The 24,892-nt window shown below is 36.7% G+C and overlaps 1 protein-coding gene across 5 annotated transcripts in view; it reads right to left on the reverse strand.

Moving 5' to 3' along the window:
• The window catches only part of PKN2 (protein kinase N2), a 58,200-nt gene that overhangs the window by 23,037 nt on the left and 10,271 nt on the right, over positions 1–24,892 (reverse strand). For 2 of the 5 annotated variants that reach the window (XM_068952586.1, XM_068952585.1), the window contains exons 1-3: positions 22,872–22,965; positions 9,500–9,800; positions 1,136–1,287 (exon numbers count right to left, since the gene is read on the reverse strand). In XM_068952586.1, coding sequence (XP_068808687.1) covers positions 1,136–1,287; positions 9,500–9,800; positions 22,872–22,943 — 525 coding nt within the window. In that variant the 5' untranslated portion in view covers positions 22,944–22,965. Of the gene's footprint in view, positions 1–1,135; positions 1,288–2,911; positions 3,117–9,499; positions 9,801–22,871; positions 22,966–24,892 lie in introns of those variants that run through there. The other 3 variants (XM_068952588.1, XM_068952587.1, XM_009682569.2) reach the window with 2 other exon arrangements.

Consider the following 24,892-nt stretch of genomic DNA (forward strand, 5'->3'; position numbering starts at 1 on the left):
CGAGGCCTGGGGCCGGCATTCCAAGGCCTTCAGTCACAAGGCGCAGCGCGGGTGTCTCACCCGTCCGTCTCGGGCTAGCAGGCTACAGGTCAGTTTTAGATAAGGCTAACAGTGTACCAGCTGGTTCCCAGAGGGGTGCCACTAGGACAAAGTGAGCTTTGATGGCACCTGTGGTTCATCTAGTCTAAAATCATTTCCTGGGGAGCAAGCACCACTCATTCTGATTTTGCAAGGTGCAAGAAAATGGTACAGGAGGCAGATACAGAGTCATCTGCCTTTCCATTAGTCCCCAAGAGAAATTCATTTAGAAATACAAAATCCCTTTCCAATACTTTTCTGTCAGTATCAATTACAACTGGCAGCAAAACAATCCACACATGTCTAATCTTTCTTCAAGTCAAACACTTATTTAAAAATAAGTTCCCTGGCTCAGCTGTATGTTGGGTCAGTCAGTTAAGACTTTACCACATTTCAGTTTTATTTATTATCTTCTGGACACAGAAACATCTAACCAAGAAAAACTGAACAGTTAAAAACTATTTTTAGTCTTTTTTTCATCTTTTCCTCCACGTTAGAGTAATTTATGCTAAAGGAGAACTAAAACAGTTTGTTAGTGCAGATTGTAACAACACTGTCAGAATACTACCCACCTCTTAAAACAAAGACTTTTTGTACTTTTTTTTTTTTTAAATGGCCCACTAAAACAAGATGACCATTTCAGAAGTATATTCGGCAATGCTGCCTTCTGTGCAACTGTCATGAACGTTACAACTTTAATGGATTTTTTTTTAGTGCAGCTAGAAAAGGCATCAGACACCACTCAGCGTCATACCAAGCTTTTGCTGCTTAGTGAATCACACATGATCAAAGATTACTAGATACACTAAATTTAGTAAACCGGATTTGTTATGTAGGTTGGGCTGCCTGTGGACAAATTGATAAAATATCCACTTTTAATGAGCATCTTCAGTGGGTATTAAACCACAAGAAAAAAGGCATAGTAATTTGTAGCAGATTTTACATTACTACTTAAGAAATACAAAATAGCATACTGTTTATACATTGTACATCCACACCATAGCAACATGAAAATCCATGGCCATGTCTATTTTCTTTAAGCATTCCGAAGTCTTACCTTTGAAGAGCCATTTGAATACATCTGTATCATATTCTCTGCTCCTTGTTTTACCTTTAGTTCTATATCCAGTTGCTTTTTTAAGGCCATCAATCTGTTGTTAGTAGAAAAACGAGGATCGCTGTTTGGAGTATCAGGAGTCCTAGGGCAATCTGTGAATTAAATACAAGATGTAATGTACACAACGGCTAAAGCACTTTTCTATACTATGAAGCTATAGCTGAAACAAAGCTGGAAAATCATACTTAAGTATTAAGACTGACCGTCCTGTCCAGAGCTACTTTGCAATAGTACTGCAAATGCGCCTTAACATGAAAAGCCTCGAGAAAGCCTAGTGACTCCTACACACGTCCTAATTCACATGAATCACGTCCGGGGGTGGTAAAATAGGTAGGTTTGCAGCTAGGTCTATTTTTGTTTTGAAGGAGACTTATTTCTTCTGGAATGTCTTCAGTCAATTAAAAATGCAGTTTGCTATTAAGCCTTTTTACACCCTCGATTTAAAGTGTAAGTGCTTTACAAAAAACAAACTTGGATAACAATATTCCATGCTAGTGAGCATGGTCTAAAGATAGATTTTGAGTATCTACATTTCCTCATTGATTTTAATATACCATTTCTGGTATGAACATGGCAGATTATATCAAAATTAAAAATAGACAAACTATACGAAAGTCTTTTCCTTACAGACTGCAGACGTAAGACTATTAAGTCAAACTCCTTAACTTGCTGTCCTCCTCCAGAAAAGCTTATCAATCACTGGTTCAAATTCCAGTTTATGCAACACAAATAATTAATCTCTACTCTGAAAATAAGTAGTAACTGAACTATTTCCTACTGCTTTACTATTCTGTAATAGAATAGTTTAAAAAAATTGTCCTTTTATCTGTGACTAATTATGTTTCCTAATAGTCCCAATGGCTTCTCTTTTCAAACTTTCTGAAAAATAGGTTAAATTATGCCCACTACCACAATTTTTTGTTGTTGTTGATTCTTTTTACATCAAGAACTGAGAGACTACTTTCTCTACAGGCATATGCCACTGGTTGGTCTCCTGAAAGATTGTACTTATTGAAATGAGACTAGACCGTTATGATATCAGATTTTAATAGAGTTAAAACTTTGCTGATAGATCAAGCTCCTGAAATCTTCCTCTGTTTATTAAAACACATAGGCATTACACTAGTAACTCAAATTATTAATTATGAGGTGTTGGTGGGAGTTTTTATCTGCCATTTCATATTTCCTCTGTAAAGGCTCCTGATAACCAGTTTTGGAGATTTAATACATTTTACTTTCAAGTCTGCAGCGTAGTTTCCTTCTTTTAAACTGCAGTCTTTATCAAGGCTACATATAGATTTCTTGTAATTAGAACTTAATTTCCTCTGCTGCTCTCTATTTCAGCCTCTTCACTTCAAGCCTCTTTAAGACTTTCTGCAGCTTCACTACTTAGAGGTAGTGCATTAAAAGAAAATACTGGAGTTTTCAGAAGGGAAAAAAACCCCCACAAAACTGCTCTTATCTGTTCTCTAGTTCATCTTTTCTACATTTTGGCCCGATTTCTCTATGAGACAGTGCACTTGCAGAACTTTAGCTTAAATCTGTCCTTAATAAAACAAATATTAACAACATGCTTTCCTCTTACTTGTCTTCACATTCCACTAATCCTTGCCTAACAATCTATTCAAAATTAACAATCAGGAAAAAGCAACAACATGCAAGCCACAGTGTCAGATTTCCTTGTAAAGTACATTAATGGTATAAATGAATATTTACCAACTTTAGACTTATGATGCAGACTTCTACCACATAAAGATCCCGTCCTCTGATGATCCATGGGAAGACTGTAGTTCTCCTGAAGCATTTTCACAACTTCTAAAGATGCACATAAGCACTCTTCCTTTGCATTAAAACACTCAAATTGCAAGTCAAGCACTCATTAGAGACGCCACAATTCAGGTTGCCCATGCAGCTCTTACTCTTTCCCCTTGTGTCTGCATTGAGATGGTCTAACCACATCACCTATCTGGGCCATCTACAGAGTTCGTCTGCACTTGTGCATCTGAACTCCTCTCTACCATTTAGCTAAACAGTTCTACCAATATGCTTTGTTAGTAATTAGCAGCAACAGGAAACCATGTCCTTCCATAGGGACCAATAATTAGAAAGAATCTTCTGCTTTCATTCATAACAGCTACTCACTAAACTCCCAAACATGGAACAATATAGTTTCTTAAAAGAGAAATTCTTCTTAAGAAAAAAATTGTTCCCCAAAACCTTTCTAGAAATGGCTTCCAAGTGACTCCTCCTTCCCCCACTCTGTTATGATAAGCAGCCTTAGGCAGCTTTCTTCCTATAGAAGAATTCAGATTAAAGTTTTAAGTCACCCAGACAAAGTGGTTCCGTTATGGAAAGCGCTGACAATCTTTGCAGCAGCGCTACAAGCTACGCCTGCATTATCTGTTTCCCTCTTTGTAATGTCTACTTAGGTTTTAATCACTTTGGTATGGCTAGCTGTCTCTTATCTATTAGCGTAAAGCACTATAGAGTGGGGCTCAAATCTCATATGGGGACATTTAGCCATCATTGTAATACAAATAAGGAATAAATTCATCCCAGTAACTTCAATCAATGGGATTTAGGTATATGCTTAAACAAGAGTTTAAGCACGTTACTAAATTGATACTTTGGTGAAGTAGGTAATTGTCAGAGTAAGGAGACAGGGACTGGGCAAAACAAGGAGGCTCTCTAGGTCACAGAGATTGACCAGTAAGGACAGTATAAGCCTTGTCATTTTGGGTGCATTCAAGTCTAACTTTGCAACAGACAGTAAGAGCTTTCCTGGGCAGTGGATTAGTGCCCCTAGTCATTTTCTCCTTGGTATTGTGAATATTAAGTGAAGAAACAGATTTATCTCAAGTAAATTTGACTTCGTGTGATGTAACTAGCATGACACATTTGCTCTACAGCTATACAGTATGAATCTTGTTACTCAATGCTAATTTTTTTGCACAGCTTGTTGTTACTGCACATCCAGGCTGATGCAAGTGCTGTGATGCTGTTTCCCCAGCACCTGGCATTGCCTCCAGGTTAAACTGGAAGCTGTAGCTTCCTAGGCTAACCAACCTTCCTTCCTTAACTCTATCGATATGTTCTTACGTTATATAATTTAACAAATCCTGTTTTCATGAAAATATAAGATTTAGTAAGACAAGCCAATAAGTAAGGCGATACTTGAACTGATTTTTTTGTTAAATGTCTGGACTCCATCTGAATAATAGTTTTTCAATTTAAAGTGTTTATCCTAACACTGATTTCTGCTCTCCTAAAAACCTCTTCAGTTTGATCAAGTCTTTGCATAGTGCTCACAAGCAAAATTACGTGCTTATAAATTGCCCTTTTACCAACACTCCCATCTAAACTGTATCCTTAGAGCAGTGACACAACCCCACGCTTTCCAAGCCCGCTGCTCGCTCCTATTTGGATTCTTCCCCAGATGCTGGGTCCATCATCTCTTCAACAAGCCCAGTGCGAAATCTAGGATTGCATGCAACTTTGTGAATTTGGGTTTCCAGATGGTATTGCAGCATAATGCTAAGCTTTAACAGCAAGCACTCTTTGGCAAGTAGTTGATTTTAATCTTATTTGAAGCTTTTTAATGGTAGTTAGCCCTGTCAGTGTCATGCCCAACAGTAATACCTGGCATTACTTTTTTTTTTTTTTGGGGGGGGGGGGGGGTGGTGTGCAAGGGGAAGAGACAACAACAGGCTTTTTTTCAACAGGCTTTTTCCAGGGAGTCTTATGGTCTTGTACTTGAGACGAGAGTAAACAGAAGTCCAAAAGAACAGTGGACATCCTACACTCCTGGAGGACCTCCATCGCTGACCTACTGAAAACTTCTTAAGCTGCATTGAATTCCAATTGGATAATAGCAAATTTTAACAACTAAACAAGTGACAGTACATTTGTTTCAAATTGCTTCCATATTGTTATTCCATATTAAGGTTCCCTAAAGTTACTATGACATTTCAATGGATGAGCCTTGCAGGTAGAGTCAACTTCTTAAGAAGTTGCTACCTCTGGTGTTTTTCCTGTAATTGGTCTCATGTGTGATTTTATATGGACTCTTTGGTGTCTGAGATGATTAACCCCTTCATTTGTAGGGAGAGCAATAAAGTCTTCCTCTCTTCTTTCAACTACTCATTTTCTAAAGAAAAGCAGAAAGGAAGGAGATTCTTGGACATAGGTCACTTACAAAGAGAACAGCAAAAATATAACTTTCAAGGAACCAACTGAATGTATTTCCTAGATGTGTGTGTGTGTATAGGTGATATATATGTAGGCACCTAATTAAAGCAGTGACTTGCCACAGATAAGCTAGTTCAACATTTTACCTTGTTGAGTCATTAAAAAACACAATTTCTATTACTGCTTCAAGTATTCAATTTCAGATACATGAAAATAATATTTCTATTAAGAATAGAAAGATACATAAAAATATTATGCTACTACTCAGTAGAAGCATATTTTCAAGACATGAAATAATCTCAATCTTAGAAATGAAAATATCATTTGCATATGATATATTAAAATAAAACTCTGATTTTCAGCAGTAGAGGTCACTAGGCTTGTCCTACTCATTTTATATTGCTGCATTGCTTCACTTTTAAGTGCTGACCTACTAATTTTAAAACTCTGCCTCCTAGTCTGACTAACATCCTGCATGATAAGGGCAGAGCTGGGTACAAAGTCTCCTTTCTAGAACAAGACTAGATTTACCAGCAACTCCATAATGGAAAGTAAACATATGCTATGCCACAAGTTGTTTCCAAGTGACACAAAAGCTGCCAAATCTACCCTGGCATTCAGCAATACAGCTTTTCGGCAAACTACTTTTTAGTTAAACTTCAATACCAATTCTTCAAGTAAAAAGAAAATAATTTCCTATAACATTAGGACATGGAAAGCTCTCAGCTGTAGGTAAACCATCACCAAAATATCTTCGGTAACTTGAAGAATGTTACTAGTCTACCCTTTTCTACAGCACCTTTATTAAAACCAAACTGTAATGGTTTCAATATGCATCGATTATACTGCACTGATAAGGTAGTTGCACTACAAATTAGTGGTCCATAAAAAAAGATATTGCTTAATACTGTAAACAAAAATATGAGTCATAATAGCTTGCACAGCACTCATCAGGTACAAATCTGGAGTAGTTTACAAATATATGTTCATACTCACTTTTCAGATACAGGAATAAGGAAAGAGGTTAAATGACTTTTCCAAGTCACCACAGTGAATTATCAGCCCATCAACAGAAACTGTTTAAAGTCTTCAGAGCTTGGGCCATACCAGATCAAAAGGATCATCCTCTTACAGGCAAAGTTTTTCTAGTGTTATTAGTGTTACTTCTCAACGGATCTCATCCTGACCTGCAATACTCTTGCTGCTTAGAGCCCTCAATAACCCACACAGTGCACCCAAGACGACAGGGATCACTTGGTACTTTACAAAAAAAATATTAAAAATAGTACTGTAAGTAGATAGAGAGTATATAGACCTTGACTGATGCTATTTTCACTGCTCCTAATTCTTCCCCCCCCCCCCAGTTCTTGAATTTTCAGCATACATGCTCCGTGCAGTTTAAACATCTCCCAGATATTTCTCTCTAAAGGACTTGTCACTAACTGACCAAAAAAGGTCTAACATGAGCTTAAGTGTAAAGTTGCAGCTTACAATATAGCTCACCAGTGGCAACAATGCACTTACTTGGGATGCTCCTATAATCATCGGGAAACAGTTATTAAATTCACTACAGTGATCTCAAGCAAAAGCAAGAGTTCTCAGACTGAGAAAGCTGCAATATCTCCACAGAAGTGTATTCTGTCACATGGCAGTGACCTTTAGGGCTACATGTCTTTACATATTTGTTGAATATATACATATGTTCTTAAGTGTCCTAAATTTTATATTACCAACCTGATTTTTCAAGGACCAAGCTCACAAATACCTTAAATATAAAAATCAAACCACAGAACTTCAGTATTATAATCAAAACTCCACTTAGATGACATGCATCCACTAGTGTAATGACAGAACATCTACTGATAGGACAGGATTTTTCCTCCTCCGAGTTAGTGACCATGAATAAGGAAGTAGACAGGCAATTGCCTGTCTATATATGGGCCAGTATATAATATATTATATATATATATTATAGACAGGTAATTATATATATTAATATATCCAATATATCCAATTAAAAGGCAAACAGTATATGAAAATTCAACCATTTCTGTTTTGGAGGGGCAGGTGCTTGTACATCTTTGATCTAACAAAATGTGTGTACATTTATGTATATATATGTGTGTGTATAATTTATATATAAAATTAAAGATCTTATGAAGCTTCATTAAGAATATTGTAAAATATATTCTATTATGAATGGGTCTTACAGGAATACCGGATGTGATGCTAAGTAAAGAATATAAAGACCTTAAAATTTGTAATTTTCTTCTCACACATAAGAACATCACTTAAGACATAAGAAATGTTTAGCATGCAATAATCAAAATAGTAAAGGAATAACGTAGGCCCCTCGGCATATTTCAATAATCAAAGTAAGACTGTAAAAGCTATCTGCCTATAACTTGTTGAACAGAGAAAAGACACAGCAATAGGAGTTAAACTTCTGTGCTTCTACGTGCTAATCAGCCTTGATGTTTTACTCCCTATACCTTTCATGAAGTCTCTGACATTCAAATGCAAGCTGAGAAGAGCCTAGCAAGTTATTCACAAAGGCAAGGGGCACTGCTGGCCTTTTCAGAAAGGTACGAGGGATCAGAAATGTACTAAGAATCTGAACGATGTTATTTAGTTCTTTATAAACAGATCATCTCTTTTACAATCAGTAAATGCTTTCTTAGGGTCTATTGTATTTCCTGAGTCATGGACAAGGAAGATATTACTCATTAAGCGATTGTGACAGAGCTTTAAGATGCTACGCTGGAGGGGGGCACTCAGTGACAGCATTCTGCGCTCAGCCACTTTTAAAATTCTGCTAGATGAACTTCACAGATCAGTGCCAATTTTCATATCCAGGGTCCATACAGAGTTTGCATATGATTCTCTTTCTGTTCCATTCAGCCTTTAACAGCCACACTAGTGTCAACACTTGGGTGGACTTTCATAAGCCTTAGCCCATGTGAAACAATGCTTCACACCTACAAAAAAACCCCACTGGCTATCTATTAAGAACACATCGCTATATTCATACTCATTTCATGCTACTTTGCCTCACTGGTTCTGGCCATTTTTTTTTGGTCACTGTATCTCTTGGGAAGACCAAAAGCAAAAAAAGCACAAAACTCTGCCAGTCTACCATGGATACCTCAACACTTCATGTTAGAGAGCCAGATACTGTGAACTACTCACATCACGTGCCCGTATACTCCTAAATTCTTACTATAACCTTTCTTCAAGAATAGGGATGTTCGTTTTCTTCTAATACCCGAGCTGCTTAAGGCTCGACATTCACTTCACAGACACCCTCAGTCACACGTGCACATTTATGAATTTTTGGCAAGACGAGCCCGTGTACTGTGAAATCACCAGGCTGGCAATATCTCATTAGTCATTTCATAAAAGTGAAAGAGTCACTTGTTGGACAGTTTATTCTTAAAACATTCCATCTTAAAACATCAGGGTTGGTATTAATTTTTGAATGTATTTCTTTAAAATATCAACTCACTGCCCTGCCACAGAAAATACTAGTTAAAATATTTTCAAAATATCTTGAAAATGGCAACCTCAATGTGGAAAAGCCAAAGAGTTAAGAAACCATTGCCACAGTAAAAATTGTATGATAAGCTATCAAATATATGGTAGAACTGGAAAATAGCTTTTAAAAGTTACCTTAAAATTAAAAAACAAAAAAACTATTTAAAAGAATTTAATGTAAATATATTGATTTTGAAATAAAGAGATGTGTTAATAGTGATACCTATGGATTCAGCAAAGGAAAGTCACTGCAACAGCTACTGAAAGTTGCTTTTATGAAGTGAAAGGTTTCTAGGAAGTATTAAAACGCTTAAGAAAAGAAAACATTTTAATATAGTAAGAATTAAAAGTGAAGAACTGACATTTAGTCAGTTGAACTTTGAAATATAGTGCTCTCCAGAAGGCAATTTAAAACTCAAAGAGAACAGACATTTATGTGTGAGTCAGAACAAACAAGCATGCATAGGTAATAAACTCACCAGCTACCTATTTGCTCATTCCAAGAGCAATTTTTTCAAGTAGAACAGGCTATAGCTTATCTGAGTTAAGAGGAAAAACTGATTTTACAATAGCATACAATACCTGCAGCATCTTCTGGATCTGTTACAACAATGTGTGCATTTAACTCCTGTAACTTATGATGCAAGTCTTCTAACTTCTTATTTGATTTTTTCAAAATGTTGTCCACATATGCCAAGTTTTTTTTATCCGTTGTGACCTTCCTGAGGTTTTCAGCTCCTTCTTTGATTTTAAGTTCCTTCCTTATTTCTCGTTTGATTTGGTCCTTTATTTCATCCAGCTTCTGCTGTACCATTGTATCTGAAAAGTCCAACTTTTGGCCAGTGCTCAGATTCTCAGAGACTAGAAGACTTCTGGCATCCCCCTAGAAAGAAAAACAATAATATGACTACCAGAAATAAGACTTCTCGATGATGCATGTTACACTAGGCTTTAAACCTCAGTACATTAAAAGCTCACCTTGTAAGACCATTTACTAACCACAGATCTACGCTCATGCTGTTCTAAAGCAATAAGGTCACAGGACATTACATGCTAACTAGAGTTATGTTTTACAACAGATTTATTTTAAATCTGGTGACATCTTTACTATGCCTATTTTTAGGCAGCAAGAGATTTAAATACTTCTGGATTTGTCATGCCTGCCTGCCAGGCAGTTATATGCCTCAAATCTCATGACCCACATTTGTGGTTTTCTAGATTTAATTGTGTTTTAATAGAGCAAACGGGCATAGGAAATAAGACTTAATTCTTACAATTATTAACTACAATGAATTTGCATACATTCACTGGAAGTGCAGTAACTCTACTCCTTCTGAAGAATGTAAAAGTTTAAAAAAAACTTAGTGATGCTTTCAAATGTATAAAGATGCTAGTATTTCTTTAAAGGTAATATATTCTTCAAGGTATCACTGGAAAATATTTTTAAAAAAGGCTTTATTTGAAGGATTTTAAAAGTGAATCTGGCTTATTTGCTTTGCACAGGCAAACTTGACTGAAGTGAGAAGAAAAAAAATTGTCATGACAAGTAGGAGTTGCCGCAGTAAGGGAGCAAGGGGGCGAGAGTCTTCAACCCACCAGTACTGATGACGTCACATTTGCGTGACCTTACGTATCAGAGAAGTAAGAATACAAAGGGCACGTTATAGAGCCTACTTTGGTAAAATGCAAGTACAATTGAATATATAATAATTCTTTGTACATGTCTTCTTACACAATGAACCCTGTACAATAAATAGAAGTAGCTCCCAGCTGAGGATACTTAGCTAGAGCTAAGTGAATAAAGATCAAAGAATGGTTGTCCTGAATTCAGAATCTGATCTCATCTTAAATCAGGACATACTTAAGTAGCTACCCGAAAGAGCAAAGATCCAGTAAGTTCTTATATGTGATGAAGTGACTGCCTAGACTTTGTAGTTATTTGAGAATATGGTGAGGTATTTGAAGGGATGAATATGAAAGTTTTGCAAGATTAGTTATCGTTGACTATTTGCTGCTGGAAATGCAAAGAGGACAGAAAAACACTTGGGAAGGAGTTCAAAGTGCAAAGCATCAGGCAAAAAAACCCACACCACTACCACCAAAAAAAAAAAAAACCACACACAAACAAAACACCCCTGCATTTAGGTCCCAGAAAAGGGGACCTGCAGACACAGTCTACAGTAAGTTGGTTTTTCAGACTTAGACCAGAGAATCTGTTCTCTTCCTGCAGAAGAACATAGAGAATTATGAAATAAAGGTCACCAATCTGAATTTGGATCAACATATGAATGTATTTGGTTACTTCATGTTATATATGCATTTTCAAAAAAGCGTGAAAGCTTTGCAATTCTAATTCTATGATTAGCTGTAATACGGAGTTCCCTGCTGTTCTGTGCCTTTTTTTTTTTTTTTTTTTTAAGAACATGGGGAATTGAAGACCATGAAGGCTCCTCCTGTACCATGCCTGCTGTACAGATAACGCTGGTCAAAATATTTTCTTTGTGTACATTCCAGTGATACTGCCTTCTATAAGCAAGATCCAATCTACTAGTCCTCAAGTATAATTTCACAAGCTTACTAAATCATTTTTAAAGCCTGTTACTAAAGTTTTTCCACCCATAGCTGCCACTTTTTGTAAAATAATTTCAGTGATAAAAACCAACTAAATATTAAAAGTTGTCAGAATCACCATCTTGCCACAAAATTTGTCTATTAGTGAAAGAGACACACAACAAGCAATTTGTCATTTCTAAATCGCGCGAGTAAGGAATGCAAAGGGAAAAATCATGCAAATTCATATTTAAAGTGCACTTGTGATTCCTGTAAGTACACTTCTATTAGTGAAGATGCATTAAAAAAAAGATTTAATATGTTAAGTCTGTTAATAGTTCTGCTGGGAAATACATCATATTGTTTCCATATATAAGCATATAAAAATCAAATGTTTATTCCTTTAGTTAATTTTTTAATAATCAATAGTGACCAGTGACTAGCAAAAAGGCTCATGTCAATAATGAAGGAATCCAACCATTGCCTGTTGAGCGATCCACATTGAGAAGAAACCAAAACCGAAAAAGTTTCTGTAGTAATTGCATAACAAACTAATTGCTGGTGCTTAGGTAATGAATATATCCAAATTAGATTCTGATCTTTGACTTCCCCATTTGCTCTGAAGCATAAACGTTTAAGGGAGTTAAACAGCTTTAAGATTAAAAAAATTAGTCTTTGTATGCTAAAGAGATTAAAATAATGTTTGTAAATAAAAAAGCACATTCTTAAAGCATAATCATCTGTACTTGCTCTGTACTTATTCTAGAAATTGTCCTCTACTTCTTTCAAAGCATGATATTCTATCTTTCAAAATTCACAGGTGAAAGACAAAAATGTTTAAAAAAAGACCCCACAACAGCCTTTATTCTGTAATAGTGCCTAAAACGTGCTAAAAGAATGTATGTTTCTTAAACTAGAACAATGTAATTAAAACATAAATAATTTAGAAATATTGCAGACTAGGGTTTTCCAAAGAGACTTTGGTTAATTGTTTTATCTATCAATAAGGTATTTCGTTACAGGTGAAGTTTTTATCTCTTTCCTAGCCCAACATCCCACCTGTTACAAGGATGTTATGTCCTTCCATAAACAGGTCTTTGGAGCCCCTGTTGCAGGCATACAGGGTCTCTAACAGGTCTCCAGTTAAGTTACATTAATCCTCACATCATTAGTAATTTCCATTCCAAATTTCCAGTAATTAAGTTTAAGCTCTCCTCACTTTGAGCTGTCTCAGCAGAACCTCTAAGACTTAAGAGTTTCAGGGTACAGAGTCTCCTTTTGCAACGCGCTCCCAAGGCGGCCGGGAGCTCGATAGCGTGCACGCCAACACTGCTGCCTGCCCACGCTGCCCATGCGTTTAAGCATTCATCTCCTTGGCAGCATATATGATACCACATAGGACAAGAACAAATAAGGTAGGAAGGCTGTAGTACACACATAATTTCCATGAGAACTCTAGTTTAAGCAGTTCCAACCCTCCAGCCCTTCCCTGACTGCTTGTTCCCATCTGTGCTCTAAACTGTACGTACACAGGCATCCAGAACTATCCCAAGCAAAACTCTGGACTAGTCTGAATCAGTAACAACTCCGCAACTAAACACTAACTAATCAGTATTATTCACTACAGAAATCCATGTTTTGTGTTGCTAAAAAATAATATGGTGGTATGACGGTCTAGCAAGGGTTTTTTTTTTTTTTTTATTAAGTTAAATGCAGATCTTATGGAGATTCCTGCCCACCAAACATTGAAGTATAAAAACATAACAAGTGCTCACCGTATAACACCAACATTTAACAAGCTTCTTGAGCCGAGGCAATTTATTCTGATGTGACAAAATAGCTATGTGCTAAGAAACTGAGTAGTCACACACACACAGACACCACCACCAAAGGGTTACCTGCACTTTAAGACACAGTTCAAGAAGCCTGCTATACTAGAACTGATCATAAACTGAAGGGCAATACTACAAGAAAACCCTAGAGAACCACAGATGACACTCCTTCCGTTCCTTGTCATCCAGAGTTAATAACGCTTTTGAACTACACGCGTCCTGTCACCTAGTTACCTAGGCATCTCACCTGGTAGGAAGGTCAGACACAGCCGGTCTCCAAAGGCGGCAGCCGCGTGGCCGGGGACGTGAAGCTGCCTGCGACCGCAGAGCGATGGAGCGTTCTGCGAGCACAGGGGCTCTGCTGCTGCCCCTGCTGAGACGCGCACTGCTGCCAGGATGCAATGAAGGCAAGAGAGCCTTGTGCTGGACTGATGCCCATGCCGATAGCTTTGGCAACCTTCCATTTGAAAATAAAGATGGACACAACTGGCCAGAACTTCTAATAACTGATCAAGAGACAGGAGGTAGGAATTTCTCAGTTTTTAAGAAAAACATCTCCAAAACCCCAAGCTCAAATACTGTTTATTTTTAAGCCAAGTAATGACTTAACACACAGGATATTCCAGCTTTATTTGATGGTATTTGCCTTAACCTATTACAAGTCTCTTCTCTGAGCAGAACTTGGTTTCAAAAAATTTCTCTTCCCCTTCTGGATAAAGTCCCTACTAGGTCGAGCCTCATGTCTGTTCGGACAAAGGTGTTCATTCCCTCAACCTGAAGACTAAACATTTCGAAGGAAAACTGGTGGAGGCAGGCGGCCAATTCCTTGAACCATTTCCTTTCCTTTGCAATGTTCGAGTAGACAGTGCAAAGACAGCAGAAATCACCTACATTTTCCATGCCAAAGAGTTATCAATAGATTTTATACAGCCATTTCCTTCACTCTCCCTCCCAGAATCATTTAACATGAAACATGTTAAGAGTGGAAATGCTCTGACGTAAGTGAGTAAACCACTGCTGCAGGCAAAAGAGAGAACAGGTCCCGCTGCTTTAAAAATCTAATAAAGACAAAAAGGATGGGACAGCCAATTATCGATTCTCAGTTTCTTTTTTCATTCTGGTAGAGTGTCTTGACTGCTGGTCAAACGAGAAGAGCCATCCTTTGCTGGGCATCCCAGGAACAGAGCACCTGGCATGGTGCCTTGGTGCCCTTCTCCCCCTTGCAACGCGCAAGACCGTGGGTGACCTTGTCCTTAGCACCAGCAGCAAGCCGCAAAGGGCAGCAGCTCTCAGAGCTGCTCCCAACAACCTGCTCCTGGGCTCGGAGGAAAGCAATTAGAGGCAACAATGCATACTTCTCTGCAATAGGAAAATACATGTTTATGGGCCAGACTGGAGATTTCTGAAACTTTTTAGCATGTAATAAACTGAAGTTGTATTTAATAGTATAAACTCTCAAGGACCACAAATTAGATACTATGGCTTAAAAGAAAAAAAAATTATATATAGGAAACCACATATATAGCTGTCCTACTGCAATGGCCTAATGACTCAACCTCACTTTGATTGCTGGCTCAAAGACCATCTATTTATACAGATGAATTCGAGATGCCAGCCTTCAATTTCTGCACTCCAAGGAAATGTTTTAAGTATAGTTGCAGAAAGTAATGGGTAGCGGTCTGAGTATGCCTTTTAATAATAATCTGTTCTGGCTGATGTGGTGGGAGAGACCAGTGATGTTGTTTACAAAAACCCATCAAGGCCTTATGCTTTTTCTCAAATCAGTTCTGTACCGAAGAGTGAATGAGCCTGGTGCCTTGCCAAACCAAATTTACCAGCAAAACTCCCATTTAGGAATAAAACATCTAAATTACTAAAAGATAGAAACTTGATGCTGCTGAATAGAAGTGATTATTGTGAAGCTGAATATATCAGGAAATCTGCTTCAATTGTGTACTGAACCACTTTCAATTTAAAATGAGATTCTCAAATTGCCACCCCCAGAAGAAAAAGATAACCCTGAAATCCCAGGCATTAGTAAATGTCAAAGACTCACTTCTAACAGCACAGTATAGCAGCGCTGTGTTATCCAGTGTACTCACCCTAGAGAATATGGACTAGGATAAGAATTCAGGTGGCTACATTTTTACAGAAGTTCTTACAGAAATACAAGTGGAGCCTTAAACTACAACATGCTTCACAGGTGATGAAAGCTTTTTACAGTTTTTACAGTATTATTTAGGCTTCATATTGAAGTGCTGCTAGCGTGCATTCAACATGCCTTTAGAAAAAGAAGGCCCTATCAAAACTCAAAGTAAAACTGTATATATTTTTCCTAAAAGTATTACCATTCATTTTCCTATTCTCATGAATTTCAGAAGCCATTTTCTTGCCTAGTGAAACAAGAAGAAAACCTGTTTAACAAGTATTTATCTTTAACAGTCAAAAAATGCCTGGTTATTTAATACAAGCATATTCATTTTGAATAGAAAAAAAGATTTCTTTCATTTACAATTCTAAAAAGTATTATTATCCAAAAAAACAAATAATTCATTCACTTTTTTCATTTCATTTTGAAAAGCTAGAAGAACAGTTTTGGAGCACTTCGGTGTCTCAGTATGATTTTCTGAATAATTTTTTCAGTTAGGGGAAAAAAGTTTTTCTGAACTAACTGCCAAGGTCCCTGAAGTTCTCTATAGTAATTCCTGAAATCACAGTAGTCTTTGATTTTTTTTTTTTTTTTTTTTTTTTAAGAACAATGTTAATCAATTGCGAACTTCCCTTCCCCCGAAGTCATTCATAAAACCAGATGTGACGGCTTGTCTGGATTACTGGAACTACATGGACTATTTCCTCCTGCCCGGGAGCAAATGTGACTGTGGTCAAGATCTCAGCACTCACCCAACATCAAGAACAAAAAAACCTTGATGGCTTAATAGATTTTGGCATTAGTTTGCTGTACTAACATGCCACAAATCAGGATTTAAGTTTAATCCAAGTCACAGCTCTCTTCTTTGTAAGAACAGGCTGTTACAGGTACAAATAACCATAATGCATTGCATTATATGTGGATAAATTCAGCTAGGACTCTGATTAAAATGGGTACATTTACAGTAAGTGCCTGGCTGCATCTATAGATTATATAATTATAGCAGCTCCTGATGGCTTTCGACTATGAGAAGGATCTGCCAGAGGGTCTTGCAAAGACAGACATTAAAAGAAAGTTTCCATCATCACCTTTCTCATGATGGTGAGGACAAAGGCAGCTACGGCACAGCCCAAACAAGGAGCACCTGAATCTGAAATCAGCAGATGGCTACAGTATTCAAAAAACCACTAGATACTCTGACAACTGTTACATTGCAAACCCTTCTGCAGTTTCTGAACTTTTATCTGTAACATAAAAGTTCCTACTCCCAACCAAAAAATTCCAGCTGAGGTCAGTGAAGTGGAAACAAATCTTACCCCGTCTACTTTCAGATGTTCCAAAGAAACAGCACAAACCTCTGCTACAAGGAATGCAGCTTGCTGTCACAACTTTCATTATATGCTGATCTTGTTCCTGGGCACACGTAAAATTAAACCTATAATAATGTTACTCCTCCATTCTGTTTTCAGACCTTGCTGTCTTGCTTTTAATTTAGCTTCTCATGTTTTAGTGCACGTGAAGTACCAATGATAGTGATGGTGCTACAGGAACTCAGTTAGCATAATAAGATAAAGTAGTAGAATAGATTTTCAGAGGAAAACTGCATTTTACATAGTTTTCAAGCAGACCACACACACAGGAGTAGAAGTTCTATTAAATGCCAAAATATAAACTAGTTCTTTCAACATACATGGAACAAGATTTTATGAACTGTTAATATCATACTGTTTGCTGGAAGTATCCCCACTAATGACATATCATAGCAGTTATGCCCAGAAGACCAAAGTAATTCCCCCCTAAAATGCAGCCCCACCTAGACACATACAGCAGAAAAACTAAAATTAAATAATTTCTCATCTAATTCGTGTAACATTATAATGGCACATACTCATCATTTGATAAGGACACATACTCCCATTTAAAGGATGGGGAAAAATAGATGGATTAAGTGACAATTTGATAAATGAAAGAGAAGCAAGTTCCAAGAAGCACAACGTATTTTGGGAAGAAGTTCCTTAGTCACAAATTCTGAAATATAGCTGAATATTTAGTATATTGCCTGGACAGAAAAACTGGGCATGCATATGCATCGCAACTTCTACAGCCAACAAATGCATTCCATGCACAAACTGAATTTTGTAATTTTCAGAGTTTCATATGAAATTTCAAAATTCACTTAATATGGAAATTCAGATTTTTTTCACAGAGTATGAAGAACCTGTTTTAAAGGTCTTACAATAAATGAAGAGTGGGAAATGGCAGAAAAATTAATATTTGAGTTTGACAGTTTTTTTTTTTTTTTTTTTTAGAGAAAAACCTTAGTTTTTCATTTTCAAATTGATAGAAAAAACAAAGAAGGCGTTTGTTTTTTACACGCACACTTTCAAGTGAACATGAAGTGATCACTTTCTTCATGCAAACATGTGCAATTTTTTATACTGTGTAAAGATATAAACAACTCCATCCTCAAGTCTTAGAATTCTCTTAGATATATTCAGTATCTATATTTTAAATAAAGAATATTATTCTCCCTGAACAAATAGTATATATTGAAACATGGTATCCATTTCTTTTTAAAATGAATACATTCAGCCTGAATAACTTCAGGATGAAAAAAAGTTATTTGAGAAACTTACCAGCAAATTCATCTCAGTCTTCCTTCACTGACTTTCCTGCAGTTACACTAAGCTTGTTTGGTGAAAGCAGTTTTTTACTGTTCTGAAATGCTTGGAGTTCAAGTATAATTTACTGAAGAAATGAGACTATTTAAGATGCAATGCTTTCATGAACTTAGTTTCATGAAGAATTTGTCTCTGAGTGCTGCTAATACAGAAGCTAGTAATCTGTCCACAAAGACAACCACTCTTCCTCCTTCCCCACAAGGAGGCAACTGGCAACGTCTCTGTTGAGGTAAACACCTACGTTAAAGCATTCTCACTGTTAAAGTTAATATAACTTATTTCACCTCTAATATAAATTTTTTTTATATGAAATATTTGCCTAATTTTGTCTAACATACAGAACTGAATAATAATATGGCTATAACTCAAGATGTTGGAAAAAGTTAATGGTACTGTATTATCCAAGATACAGGATATGATATTTTATTTGGCAAATGAGATTTTTCAAGGGTAAAAAGGTAGTCAATAGACATGCACCACAACCATGCCTTCTGACTTTGATAACTTCACAAATATAATGTACACGGTACAAAGATTACGGTGTTTTGGGTGTGCATATGAACAAAATATACTCACCTTAATGCAAAGTTAACATCACAACTATAAATTTTCAATAGCTGCAATGCTAACATTAATTAACGTAAGCATGCATACCTAATATCTGCTTGTCAAGAAGTCTTAGTCATTGAGTAGAAACATCAAATTAGCACACCATAACACTCACAGAAACCAAACCCCAACACTGACTGATAAACTGATCCACTGCCATTTGTAAAAGGGTTACCTTGTACTCTGTAAGAGCGTACTGGATAATAGGCACTATAATATAATTAATAGGTATTCTTATCAAGTTCAGTATCAACAGACTAAGCATTCTACCCATCCACACATTACCATATCAGCAACTGCTATCTCCATAAGATGCAATCCTAAGACATTACACATTCTCACTAAGCCACAGGTGGGCAAGAACGCTTTATTCCGAAAAGGTCAGTACAGTCTGGTATTTTTCTCTGCAATTTCAGTGCAGGTCAGAATTTTTTAGTCACTGAAACGACATAAGAATTCTTCAGCTAGTAAACAGGAATTTCTTAACAACATATAGAAGTGTCAGGACACTGGTAAAGAACAATACACCAAGCTCCTTAATCTAAAAAAAACATTAAAAAAATCCCTGCAAGTGAACTGGTTTCTAGGATAGATAATTACTATTTGAGAGGCAGGGGGAGAGAGAAATACATTTCAGGCAATTTCAACTTCCAGCACAGACAACTGAGCCATTAGTACATTTAACTTTACTATACTTTAGAGGAGCTATTTTTAGCCATCGCAAACCTAAAGGAAGAGCTGAGAGCCTACATTCCACTCTAATTAACCCATCACGTTTAGCAGCCAACTATTTGTGCATTATAAATGCAGCAATATATATCAGAGATAATACATCTGTTTTATAAGGCAACAGGCCAAATGGCTAAACACTAGATCTTGGTGGAGGAATCAGATTTTTTTTTTTTTTAAATTATTTGCTTTCTAGGACCGTGTAACAGTATTTTTACTGCAGCTTGTGGGTTCCTCAGTCTGGTAGCTGAAACAGTCTTCTTACACACACTAGTTACAGAAAAAGGATGCATGCTTACATTTATGTTGAGGCACTGTGCCGATACACACCGAGTCTGAAAACTGCAGAAAGTTCTCAAAACTACTGAAATTCAGCATCTGCAGTTGTGATTATTATATCTGATGTTACTTAAAAAAGCTCACAGCCTACACTCCGACCAGGTGGAAAAGCTCCAGCTGTTATCTCCAGTAGCAAAAGGAAGATGGAAAAAACTTTCTTAAATCCTTTTTATCATTTTTACAGGTGGTCAGCAGCACTTTCCGATCTGGTGGGTAAGAATTGCCACACCCCAAATTCCACTTGCAGAGATGCAGACATCTCATCCCATCGTGCCTTTCCAGTAAGGGCTTACGGATGAACACAGAGTTATTTATAGAACGATTACTTCACATCCCCATTTGTCTGTGACTTTTACAGAGCGTCACTAATATATGCAGAGATACTTTTGGATAGCATTTTTGTAATCCTCCTTTGACTCTTGAGATATGGTCAGAAATTTTTCTCACTAACTCCTAATCTCCTTTTTCTACTCAAGAAGTCCTTAAGTATTAGAAGAGTCATGAAGAAACAGGCACCTGTCTTAATCTACAAGATTAACCCTGCCCCCCCCCCCAAATTCTGACTCAGCTGCTTTTATGTTATAACAGTGAAAAGGAGTTGGAAGATTATATGTGATAACGGTGAAAAGGAGTTGGAAGATTTCACTTACAGATTACGTGGACAACAAAGAATTCTTAACAATACACTTCAATTTCAAAATACAAAGCTGCTTAAGGTTTTTGTTTTTAAGATTTGTTTTCTTCAATTTTGACCTCATTCTGACCTATAGCACAGTAATCCAAATCTATCTTCTTATTCTCCAGAAGGAAGGCCTAACATTTATATGAATGTTGACAGAGAGAAGTGTTGTAAAGAAGTTCAGGATTTTTAACCTAAGGACATCCTGATGATCACTTAAGAGACTATTCTGTGTATTGAGTCTCAACGGCCTCTCTCAGCTAGGCTGTTTCCCATTTTGCTTTTAGGTTTTTGTAGGATTCTCTTCCATCTGGCTCTGGTTACCATCACTGCCTCAATATCAGCTGAATTAAAAATAGGAAGCATTCGTTTCCAAATAACCAATGCACCAACGAGACCTGTAACATGAAAGCCCTACAGCAGTACAAAACAAAGCAACAGCTTTTACTTCCATCATGTATACAAGTGCTTGTTAAACTAAATATTACGGAATATGCAATAAAACTAAGTTTAAACAAAGGCAAAAAGCTTCGACTTTGTAACTGTGTTAGATAGCAAGAACTACATGTTGCTCCTTATACTACTGAATATTCAGAAAGCTATAACGAAGCATACTTGTTAGTGATCTCAATGTACTTCCTTTTTCAGAGTGGATAACACTATATATATACTTTATTTATTTTCCAGCATCAATCATGTGAACGGAATCTTGAACAATAGGCTTAACCTCTTTCTGCCCTTAAATTGATCCACTTGTTACATCAAAATATTGCCCTATTTTACAGGGCATATATACACATCAGTTTTCACATGCCTTTTAAAAACGTTACAGAAGTTTTCTGGCCAAATTCCAGTTTAACTGATTTTGATATGCTCATAGTTGTCAAAGCTTCTTCAAGGCTAAAAGTTTTCCATTTCATTCTAACTCAGAAGTATTTTAGTAAGTTGTTTGGCAAAAAATTAACAACAAAAAACCCCCCCTCCAGTTAGTCATCCAAACTGCAGAGTGAAAAATATGCTAAATAGAAGTAGAATATTCTGCTTATTAATAACCAAGAGCTGCATAAAAATACCCTAGATATGACATTCAGTAAAACCTTCATGAAGTCCTTTAAGTTAATGGAAGAAATTACTACAGTCAGAAGCTATTTATGGTTGAAGTTTAACCTGTTGCATTCCCAAGAATATCTCCAGGGTACTCCTCTGTAATGAGCTACCTAATCTAAAGCATGTCATCTTTAGGAGACAAAATATACAAACTAACTTTTGACTGAAAAAATACCAGCATGAAGACAGGATCAACTTCTTCTCTATTAAACAGAGCAGCATATTCTGAAACACAGCTTAAAATGTGCTTTTAGGAAGTTGCCTGCGCATATTTCCTAGCTGTATTTGAAAGAAGTGCAGGGCAGGGGGGCGGGAAGGGAGAGGAACCAAACACCTATTGTTTAGCCAGGCATTTATTAAGTATATATTCCTGCAAGTTGAAGCTTTCTCATTTTAATAAAGGTGTCAAGGTGCTATGAGTCATAGAAGAAAGAGGAGTATGGTCCCAAACTGTCTACAATGTCCTCCCAAAATAAGAGGCTGCTTTTAACTTAGGCTAACATCCCCCCCCCACTGTATGCTTCCCTGACTTGTCTGAGCATTACTGGCTTCTCTTTCACACCTCTTCCAGCCTTGTACCTAGAGAGGATGCCAAGAGCACGCATTATTATAAGCGTTCAAGGTACAGCAGCACTTCCAGGAAGATGGGGAGAACTTGTGTCCAGAGGGAAGTGTCAGAACCACGGCCATCCCCCTTTCCCCTTCTGCTAGCCGACAAGGAGCAGAAACCACCTCTGCTCATTCCCAACATATGCCACCATAATACTTAACTACCGCTGCAACTCAGATTTGCAGGAACTCCTAGCTGATATACTTGACTATGTACTAAGCTTCAAGTATATTCACTGCAATAACGAAATACTTAAATTTATTTAACAGTAGGAAAATTCATAAAAGTAATTGGAAAGATCTGAATTTTCACTATATATGATAAAGAAAGTGTAAGACAAAAACAAAGCAAAGGAGACACGCAGAAACTACTATATAGAAATTAAGAGGAAAACAATTGAACTGTAGAGAATTGGAATATGCCTGTGAATACACACAGGATACAGATAAAAGTAGTTCAGTTTTTAAAGCGTCTTTACTGTCAATTTAAGGTATATAAAGTTGTCGAAGTAAACTAATTCAAGCAAACGCAACAGTACCTTGAATGAAGGCAGATAAATGCTAAAGAAATCAAAATGTTACTTACAAGTCCATAAATAGTAATATTTTCCACAGAAAGAGTAAGAAAAAAAATGGAAGACCATCTGTAGGGCTTATACCTCCCCCTCACCTTTCTTTCATACCCAAGGTCATATGGCTCAACAATCAAATTGGAGTTAAAGAAACCAATTTCCACATGCATGGCTGCTGCTGCCCCGACTATGCCATTGAGGTACTTGCTTCCCATCAAGAAGAAAAATATCAAAAAGAACAGTTTAATGTAGTGCTGGCTGCTAACCTGAAAAAGAGAAAATGATAGTGAATACTTCAACAACTGACTGCTATTCTTTTTCTTCCTACATGCAAGAAATTTAAAAAACAAGTTTAAAAATCTATTATAATTAGTGTAATTAAAGCGTGAAAACACTTTCACTCACTGTTGTACAAAATTCCAGTACAGGTGAATACCAACTTCTAGAGAAAATGCCAGCTTTAAAGAACTAATGATTATCGATTGTTTCTATATCTTGGCATGTTCCAACAGCAGACATCTCAGAAAAAGGAGTTTACCCTCCAAGACAAAAATTAGGCTGTGACAAGCACAATGTACTTTGCAACAGACACTCATTTTATATGAAAAGTACACACACAAGGTGAGAAGGAAAATAGGAAAGTTTAGATATTACTTTGTAAAGTGGCTCAGTTCAGGTATGATTCCTTAACATGCAACTTGATAAAGACGTATAGCCAGAAGTGATTACTTTTTTCTACCCTGAAGACCAACAGATACTTAGTTTGACTCAGACTAACTGATATGAGAAAAGAACTGGAGAAAGACAATAACAAACCCTGCAATAAGCTGTTTTGTTCTTATGTTACAGAGAACTATACCTGTTTTAAAATTTTGAAGGTTTGTGTTTTTACCTCTTTGTGAGAGAAGGGGCTCAGGAAACAAACTCCAGAAGCTTGAAGAATATTATTAAATAATGGGTTAAGTTTCAATAACAAAATTTAAACAGACTGTCTTCCTGAGGATCTCTTAACTCTGATTATACAACTATCATCATCTGAGAATGATAACTTTCAACATCCAATCATTTTCAGCCTAAAACACCAGCTTCAGATGAGCTAATTTATAAGCAATAAATAAACTCAAATATTGAGGAAAACATGCTTCCATTAAAGGAGATTGCAGAGTCCTAAATGGGCAGCAGTTCAAGAATGCTACACTAGTAGTCAGGCATGTACGATTTACAGTACTTCTACTTTTCTACTGCTGCCACTAACTTTAGAACAAGCCCTACAAAAAGTCATGGCTGATTTTGGTACTTTTAATATCAGTCTTTGAAACCTTGCCTTCAACTTGACTCTGTCTTCAGTAATCTGCTTCGCTGTATTCTTTCTCCCCCAGCCCATTATGCCCAATTAGTTCCTCACGAACTCTAGACAAGTTGTCAGCAGCATGTATCTTTATGAATTCAGAGGGTAACAACATACTTTTGTCTTTTGTTTTTAAGAAAAGATGACACTTATTTCTCATCTTTTCCCTTGCAGTTTTAGCCTACACAATTCAAGAAATAGGGAGATAATAATCCTGTCATTTCATGCATAGATCTATCTATAGAGGAATCCTCCTCTTAAAACACTCTCACCTTAATTGTTTTCCAAAGTCTTCCCCTGTAAAAATAAACACATCAAGTAGAAAAGCAACAGGTGGTTTTATATGTCATGCTTGTAAAAGGTGATAGACCGTACAGTCAATTTTCATTTCTCTTACATTCTCAAGGCAAGCTTTGGAAGGGTTTGGATTTATGTCACTTAAAAATGCAGGCGATAAGATAATATCCATCGCAATAATGCAATAGCAATTTAAACCTCACATCTAAACTTTTCATGTCACTTGGATTATTAGATCATAGATCTATCATAACAGAGGCTACATTCCTCCTACCATGGAAAAGTAGTAAGAAAGGTAGCAGAACAGGACTAGGCATTTTTTTTTCCATTTATCTGTGGACTGGGATAAAGTTTCGTCTTCACACACTGATGAGGAGCGGAGAGCTTTGGAATACTTGGAATCACCAAAAATTCTCCTTGTTATTCCAAAGACAATGTTTCACCTCAACATCACAAGAGAAAAAGAAATCTCCC

The sequence above is a fragment of the Struthio camelus genome, chromosome 8 (genome assembly GCF_040807025.1).
Source record: "Struthio camelus isolate bStrCam1 chromosome 8, bStrCam1.hap1, whole genome shotgun sequence".
NCBI lineage: Eukaryota > Metazoa > Chordata > Aves > Struthioniformes > Struthionidae > Struthio > Struthio camelus.